General features: G+C 41.3%; 1 protein-coding gene across 1 annotated transcript; it reads left to right on the top strand.

Moving 5' to 3' along the window:
• Window positions 1-7213: 7213 nt before the first annotated feature.
• LOC133764544 (olfactory receptor 51E2) lies at window positions 7214-8176 on the top strand. Its single transcript, XM_062198218.1, has one exon. It carries the CDS (start codon window positions 7214-7216, stop codon window positions 8174-8176), a length of 963 nt encoding a protein of 320 aa, XP_062054202.1.
• Window positions 8177-9309: the final 1133 nt, after the last annotated feature.

Below are 9309 nucleotides of genomic sequence, written 5' to 3' on the forward strand. Positions count from 1 at the left end.
GAAGTCATCATTCATATCTACAGGGGATTTCTTAGGTGACTACAGTACTGCTGTTTAATCATGAGGATGATGTCGAAAGCCTCGGTATGTTTGACAACATTTCCAATCTCTGTTACTGTTAGTCTTCATCTCCATGTGTGAGAATGCCCCAAGGCATTGCTCTTAGATCCTTTTTCTTTGATTATCCATCTCATCAAGGGTTTAAATAGCATCAATTTGCTGACAAATTCTAAATCAATATTTATAGTCCAGTCTCAGTCAATTGTCTATGTATCAGTATCTCCCCTTGAATGTCTCATACTTATCTTGGACTCTTCATGTCCCCCAAATTGTATTTTAATATTCCTGCCAAGGAAGAAACATATTCACTCCCAGTCTTCCCTATGCAGAAACTGTACCTTTCAAGTTGCTGAGACAAAACACTTAAAGTTATACCAGGTGCCTTTCCATCACTCCTGTTCTACAACCAACAACCTTTCAGAAAATACTGCTATCTCTTTCTTCTAGGTAACACAAACGCCTACATCTAGAATCCAAGAACTTTACAATGCCTCTACTGCTACCACCATGATTCAATCTGCCACCATGGATCTGAACTTGTATACTAGCCTACTGGCAGGTCTTCCTTCATCTACCTTTTATTTACAGTTTATTTCCCCCCTTGAACCCTGCTCCCTCCACACACAGCAATTATTTTATTACACAAGATAGATAACATCACTTTCTCTGTTCAATATGCTCCAGTGTCTTCCTGTGTTAGCCAGGGAAAATTACAGTCATTCTAATGGTTCATAAGGATTTGTATGATCTTGCTTCCCTAGCCCAGTTTCATCTCCTATTACTTTCCCATTGATTCACTCTACTGCACACACACCAGCCTCCAAATACTTCCTTAACTCACCAAGGATGTCCCAACATCAGATTTTGCATTTTCCATTCTCCCTACCTGGAATGTTCTTTTCCCAGAGATCCACATGGTTTACCCCCATCATGCAGGCCTCTGCTTAGCACAGAGCCCATAGTTTTATAAAAACAAGATTAGCAACAACAACATCCCTCTCTCAATACTTGTTTGTATGCACATTCATCCTTACCTGTTTGGTTTTAAATTTCTAGATTTCACCCTGCTCCCTCATCAATGTATGATATCATATTTTTGTTTCTTTTGGTTTCCAATCACAAGGTAAGGTTTCTTTGAGGATAAGGAAACTTTAAATCACAGTCCCAGCCACTTTAATGGGGTCTACGTGACCTGGCTGTATTTACTTCTCATGCTTCACCACATACCAGGCACAACAGTTTGCATTTCCTTAATCTTGAATGTCTTCTGTCACCATCCAGTTTTTACACAAGTTGTCATCTGCCTGCAGCACCTTCACTGTCTCCCTGCCCCTGACTTATAGTAGAAGTGACTCTCCAGACTTTCCCTAAACCCTTCGGTCTGTCTAGTGCTCTTTCTATGTGCTTCTGAAGCACCATGTGCTTATTTCTCATGACAACACTGTTCTGACTCTTGCAACCATTCTGCCCACAATAGACTCTGAGTTTACTTCTCAAGACAAGGATCTGTGCCTTACACACTGCTATTTCCATATTTCTGTCCATAGTCTCTGGCCTCATGTAACTTTCAACCTCAGTTGAATTAATAAGTAAATTGCATCATAAAGCATGTTAAGTGTTCAAACGGCACACAAGACAAAGTTCTCCTATACCACAAACTTCTTCCTAGTGTTGACAAATGTATTTTCATAAAGTTCCACATCTTGAAGGATAATGTACCAAGGAGTGCTGATCCTTGGTGTGAAAATTTCACTCTGATTTATATGGTCTACTATAATGTTACTCTAATCTCATGAACTCCTATCTTTTTCCTCTCTCTTCCCATAATAAAACTTTTCCTATCCAGTCACTAACAATACATGTTAAAACAGAAACCTTAGGAGGTAATTTTAAAGAAGCAATTTATATTTTGAATAAACTGTCAGTACTGTTAGCATATTATTGTGTACTTATTTTCCTTTAGTTCCCTCCCAACTTGAACTACATGGATCATTCACTTTAACACACATTTACTCACAATGAACCAAAACTGAAACCCAAAGAAGTTACAGGTAGGTTTAAGATAAAAATATAGAAAAAGTTCAAATAATGTGAGCTATGTTTGTGTATTTGTATCCATACATTATTCAAGATGGGGTGTGGAGAAATGGAGAAGAGAAAGTAAAAGAGAAATTTGGTCTGGACGAGAAGCATGCAGGCACTCAGAGACCTAAAAATTGGAAGAAGAAGGAGAAAGAGGAAGAGGAGGAGGAGGCACCGGAGTGGGGGGAGGAGGGAAGAAGAAAGGATTGCAAAGTCAAAAACCAGAAACCAAGAGGTCCACACAGCCTCTACAGATTCTTTTCCCACTTCACTCCACATTTATCCATGTACATCCACACTGTCAAACAATCCTGGAAATTTGCCAGATTCATCACTGGGAAGTGGGTACCTTGGACACTTTGAAAGTGAGTGGGTTGCAAAGCAGACGTCATGCCATGACAAACATGGGCAAGCTTAACAGTGACTTGGAGACTTCAGAAAATCAGAGTAGTGGCAGTCACTGTGCTGTCCCCTTGAACATGGTGGTGGAGTTGAAGATGGAAATAATAGGAAATATCAGGAAATGTTTAGAAGGAAAAAGAGACAAGATTGGTTGAAGAACTGGATGTGAGGGGTGAGACAAAAACGAATATCATACATTTCTGTCTTGCATCACTAAATTCATAAGTGTATCCAGTTTTATCCTCCAAGCAGCTCTAAAATAGCAATCTAAAACATGTCTGGTTATAGTGGCCATGATAAAAGCTTATGCTATCCCCAGATCCACAGCCTATCATGAACTCACATCCATTTACCTCTCCAACCTCTCTTTGCTTTCTGTGTTGCTTTTATGTGCCAGCCACATCACACTGCTAATAGCACCCTGTAGAGAATTCTGTTTCTTTCTTCCATGCTTTTATCTCTGCTGAAATACCCTCTTCATGGGCCTCCTTCTGACTAAATAATCTGTGGCATTCACCACTCTTCCATATTACTTCAAGATTGTGGAGCTGTCTATAATTACCTTGAAGGCAGGTGCTTGGTCTTATTCAGCTGTATGACCCCCAATTTCATCACAGTACCTACACAAAACTGGCAGTGGAGATATGTTTATTACACAAAGAATGAATCTGTGAGCTACATGGCCAGATATAGGTGACTAATAAACACTTAGAGGCTGATTAATAAGAGAATAATTCTGTTCCTATTTTCAGAAACTATAGTGAAAATGATCAGATAAAACTCATGTGTGAGACATACTTAGGATGACAGACAGAGCAGGATAAAGAGTTGAATAATGAGCAAACACAACCCTGATGGATTTCGTGCAGAGCACATGTTGCTGGGAGAGAATGATCAGAGGGCCTAGAAATACTGAAGATACTTCATAGAGCAGGATTACTTAAATTAAGTCTTGAAGGATGAAAAACTTGTGAAAGGGAAACATAAATAGAAAGTCTAGAATGGTCTTGTTCCACATAGACACAAACAGGTCTGTGGGCAGCTAGAGGCAAATCATTGTAAGTGAGTCAGATCATATCCCTCCTCTGTTTAAAGCTCTCCAGCAGATCCTCAGTCACTCAGAGTGTAGATAAAGGTTCTTAAATGACCTATAAGACCCAGTATGACCCAGTTCCTAGAATTGCCCTCATTCCACCTCCATACTACTCTCCCCCTTATTCTCTCTTCTCAGATATACTGGTTTCCTTTTTGTTCTAATCCACTTCCTTCTCAGAAATTTTATTTGTGGTCTTTGTTCTTTCTTCCTGGAATGATTTTCCCCAGGTATTACTGTGGATGTGCCTCTCACTCGCTTAGGCTTCTTTTCAAATGTCTCAGAGATGGGAAGTCTTTCCAGGTACCTTCATCCAAAATTTCTTCTCACCTTTCCACCCCCAGTACCCAATACTTACCCATTTCCTTCTCCCCTTTATATATTTCTCCTTATGATTATTTAACATCTTATTTGATTTGTATGTTAATTCTATTTATTGTCTTCCCCCTCACCAAAATGTGTACTCCCTAAGAGTAAGGATTTTTTTTTCATTTTTTTTCTATGACATTGTAGGACCTTGACAAATATTTGTTGAATTGTGAATGTACAAAGATAGCATCATTGGTTCTCCAGCCAATATTATCACTAATTAGCTTTGCAACTACAGCAAAGAGTCTTATCTGTTATTTATCTGTGACACAAATGCAATACAGAGTAGCTTCACTACCTCAGAGATTGTGTTGTTTGAAAGAAAAGCTGTAAAGAGACATGATGAAGATCATCCTCTTATTTGGAATTATGTGCCTACATTTTTGGATGCCCATCTTGTGAACGCCTAGAGCTCAGAGACTATGCCTGTATATCTCTTTCCCTGTTGGGTCTAGGATAAGGGTTAATGAAACACACTGACCCTAAGGCTTACTAGGGAGATGGAGCTTGTTTGGAAGAGGGGGCAGACTGTCCACAGAGCCATGTGTGGTGGGGTGGAGGTGGTGGGAAGCAGTGGGTGTAATGAAGAGTGCCCTCCTAAACAGGAACAGTGGGAAGCCTGAGGGTACAGCATACAAATGGGCATGGAGATGCCATTCCTTTTCTGCTGAGTCCCCAGGGCCTCAATTAACACTGCAGCCTGTTCTCCTAGGCCTTCTGAGTAGCTTAATAAAAAGGCCTGCTGCAGAAAGGAAAAGCCAGCTCCAGCTCCCTCAATCAGAGGACATCATTCTCAGGTGAGTGCACCATCACCCGGGTTGGGCACACAAACTCATGCCATCCTGAGGGACTTTCCAAGACCCCTCACAAGCTGCCTCATTTGGGGTTAGGGAAGGTCTTTGTGTCCCACTCACTTCCATCAGCTGGAAAGAAATGTCGCAGAGCTATAGCCAGACGAGAATGAATGTAGCAGCCACATTCAGACCCAAGGAGAGGCTGAAACTGGGTCTAGCAAGGAGTCGCTTTAGGCAGGAGGCCAGGCAACCTTGGAGGGAGACATGAGGTTTCCTGGGAGAATTACTTGGGAAATGAAAGAATGACCCAAAAGTCTTGGAGTTCTGTAAAGAAGCACAGAGAGCAGAAAAGCAGAGAAAGTGATCTGCAGACAGAGGGGGCAAGAACATACCCAATTCTGGACCAACAGAGACCCTTGTATCTGTCACCACTGAATGCAGCTTGGGGAATGGGCTTGAGGGAGTGGAAAACATCACTATGCTCCCCAGGGTGCCTCTCCATGCTTGCCCTTTCCTTTACTCTATGTATCTCTTAGATCCATGGTCTAGTTGACCTGGTCTTTCTCCAGGGGACATTTAAGTTCTCTGTCTCATACTTTTCAGCACAATGTCTGAATCCTCCTGAAGCTCTCTATGATGAATGGGTGGATACAGATATAAGCTCACTGAGTGATGCCATTATCTGCTTATTACAAGGGCTTTTAATGTTCTAACAGCAGTTAGGGGACACATTTTAGATTTGACGTTCATCAAGGAGGATAGTTGTTAGGTCTATGCATGAAAAGAAGTCAAAGACACGACATTTGTAGCCTTTGAACTCTGCATCTGTTTTTCCTGGCTTATCCAAGTTGGGAAGACCAATCCAATCTCTTCATGCTCAATTTTCTCATTTTAAAATCACTGGTCTCTAACCCTTCACAATTAAGACCAAATTTAAGGGCATCTTCCAATTGTAAAAAGGACCAGGTTATAAGCAAAGAATCCTGGTAAAGGTAAAAGGTAACTAAATGCCACTAATGACAACAACTATAGTTTATTTCCAAGAGTCATAGCTTCTACTTCGCACAGAGAATTCCTTGGATAATTAGAGACAATTAGCTCCAAAGAACAGGGCTCTTAGAGCACATAGCAGAAAAAGAGTCTGATAAAATCAGAGTCCAGGTGTTTTGGATAGGGAAGCATCTTGGGGCAAAACAACATTCGACTCAAAAAAATAGTCTCTTTTGTGAAGGATTTGTTGGCGTATGTTCTTCAAAAGACACAGAATTGGAATGTAAAATCGGTAATATTCCTCCCCAAAATTAAGACACAACCCAGCACCCTTTGGAGCAATAGGGGTGGCCTTGAAGGCAGTTTTCAAGAGTGGTGGTGCACACCAGCCCGCAGCAGAGGGAAGAGCCTTATCAGGGATCACGCCAGGCATCTAGAATCAGCTGGGCGCCACATACCAGTCAGCACCTTCACCTCTGAAGAATTCATTGGAAGGAGCAGCTGCCTTTGATTTCATGATCTCAGATGAGTTTCCTTTAATCCTTGGAATATTGGATTTTCATCATTTGTGTTAATCTCATTTCCTTTTCAGTGTCTTTTTTTTTTTTTTTTTTAGTTGCTGTTGTATTTTTGCCTCTTTCTGATCTTAGAACTAAGGACCTGGCATCCTAAAAGTCTGCACAGTGTTTCTTATTCTCATTGCCTTCAAACACCATTTATTATTTTTTCTGTTGTTCTAGTTTCTACGCATGTTTCAAAACTGACAGAAGGATTATTCTTTCCAGGAAGGCTCCCCAGAAATGCCTCTCCCACTCTGATGTATTAAATGCACACCTTATACTAGCACTTTTTACAATATACTCTTATATTGGTAACTTGTCAATCCTCTACCCTAGGCAAGCCATGTGAAGGCAAGGGGAATGTCTTTCATATCGCAGTCAACAGCACTAGCAAATTGCTTGTACATAGTAGGTCACATAAGAAAAAGCCATGGGATATGAATAAGAGAGAGAGAGAGAAACATCCATACCTACCTGCAAGAAGTTTCCAATATGTTATCTATTTACAGCTATCTGAGAAAAGTCCAAGCTGGAGGCAGCAAATAAAGATGTGGGCCAGGAGGAAGTCGGAGGAATCTGGGAAGGCTACATTTTAGGATAAGCACTGCTCTCCTTAGCTTCACTTTTAAAAATTTAAATGGGCCTTGAGAGTAGTGATTGATAAATGAATTTCAGCTGTAACATTCCCCACTTTGGAAGAGGGCCTGAAAGTTTACAAAGGAACTTAAGTGGACATGGAAGGAGTCGGGAAGGGGAAGGGAGGAAAAGCTAAGACGCCAGGGTGCTCTCTGATTGTGCTCCATATCCTAGCAGGCTGCCAGTGTGACCTCACCTTCTCCAGTCCCCTCTCCTCAGTGCCAGCTATGAGTTCCTGCAACTTCACTCATGCCACCTTTGTGCTTATCGGTATCCCAGGACTAGAGGAAGCCCATTTCTGGTTCGGCTTTCCGCTGCTTTCAATGTATGTGGTGGCAGTGCTTGGAAACTGCGTCGTGGTCTTCATCGTAAGGACAGAGCGCAGCCTGCATGCTCCCATGTACCTCTTTCTCTGCATGCTGGCAGCCATTGACCTGGCCTTGTCCACATCCACCATGCCCAAGATCCTCGCTCTCTTCTGGTTTGACTCACGGGAGATCACCTTTGATGCCTGCCTTGCCCAGATGTTCTTTATTCATGCCCTGTCAGCCATTGAATCCACCATCCTGCTGGCTATGGCCTTTGATCGATATGTGGCCATCTGCCACCCACTGCGTCATGCTGCAGTGCTCAACAATACAGTCACAGCTCAGATTGGCATGGTGGCCCTGGTCCGTGGATCCCTCTTCTTTTTCCCGCTGCCTCTGCTCATCAAACGGCTGGCCTTCTGCCACTCCAATGTGCTCTCACACTCCTATTGTGTGCACCAGGATGTGATGAAGTTGGCCTCTGCAGACACTTTGCCCAATGTGGTCTATGGTCTTACTGCCATTCTGCTGGTCATGGGTGTGGATGTCACATTCATCTCCTTGTCCTATTTTCTCATTATACGAACAGTTCTACAACTGCCTTCCAAGTCTGAGCGGGCCAAGGCCTTTGGGACCTGTGTGTCACACATCGGTGTGGTCCTGGCTTTCTATGTGCCACTCATTGGTCTCTCGGTTGTTCATCGCTTTGGAAAAAGCCTTGATCCCATTGTGCATGTTCTCATGGGGGATGTCTACTTACTGCTGCCTCCTGTGATCAATCCTATCATCTATGGTGCCAAGACCAAACAGATCAGAACACGAGTGATGGCTATGTTCAAGATCAGCTGTGACAAGGACCTTCAGTCTGTGGGACAGAGGTGACATTTACCACACTAGTTTCTCTTATCCTTACTACACTGGCAGTGCTTTTCTCTGACTGGATTAGTAAAATAAAATATAATCTGTCTGCTTCATGGAATTTTATGTTAATTGTATTAATGGAATATTATGTGGTTTGAAGTTCCTGATATAAAACAAAACATGTTTACAATATTGAGAAAGACAATAAGAATAAATTTTGAAACTAACTTGAAAAAACTATATACATTAGAGGAAGTATAGTCAACTTACTTATGATTTGCTTTTATCCTTATGTTCCAGGTTGATTTATTATGTAATCATTGTTTAGCTGGTATGTGCAACTTTTAAAATGGGTCAACTGATTATATATGGAAGCCATGACTTGCCACTATCATTGCTGTTAGTGTATTAGGCATTACCTGAGAATTTATCTAAGCCCTAAATACTTATGAACATATCATGTGTGCCTACAATGTCCCAGGAACTGTAATAAGGGCTGTACTGGTTTGTTGTGATTTCATAACTTTGCAGGGTAGATATTGTTCTCATCCCTTCATTACAAGTGACAAGGAAGCTTAAAGTAGCAATATGACCTCACTAAGTGATACAGCTTGTGGGCACTGTGCCAAGATTTGAAATTAAATTTGATAATAGAATACAGTTACTTAACTACCGTGTTATATTGCTTCCTGTTCAGCATCTGTCATTGTATTTCCTCAAGCTGTACAAATACTATTTTTTCTCTGCTGTGTGCTGAAATGGATGTCCTTGTATATGAACTGAGAGATAACCCTGCCCTAATTGTGGGCAGCAAATCCAACTGTCCTTCATGTTTGTTTGCTACCTTCATGGTCTTATAAACCACTTATTTCCAGCTTAAGGGAGAATGTTTCTGCCTATTTATCTCTTACATATTTCCTTTTTTAAGTGTGTTCTCTGTCAAATATTTTGAATGTGCAGTACGTGATATTGTCTGAGTTTCAACTTGGGCATAAGATACAATAAATTTTAATTTTAAATTTTGCTAAGTGCTATGTGTGTTGTATTTACATTTGCAGATGGGTCAGGTTCCCTAGTCTTCTTCCCATCAGTGCAGGGGTCCTGAGAAGTATTGTTTGAACAATCATAAAGACATTAAATGCATTTTCTACTCA

This window comes from Lepus europaeus, chromosome 7 (assembly GCF_033115175.1).
Source record: "Lepus europaeus isolate LE1 chromosome 7, mLepTim1.pri, whole genome shotgun sequence".
Taxonomy (NCBI): Eukaryota; Metazoa; Chordata; class Mammalia; order Lagomorpha; family Leporidae; genus Lepus; species Lepus europaeus.

Coding starts and splice junctions, on each gene's coding strand:
- LOC133764544 (XM_062198218.1), top strand. CDS start 7,214: ATGAGTTCCTGCAACTTCACTCATGCCACCTTTGTGCTTATCGGTATC.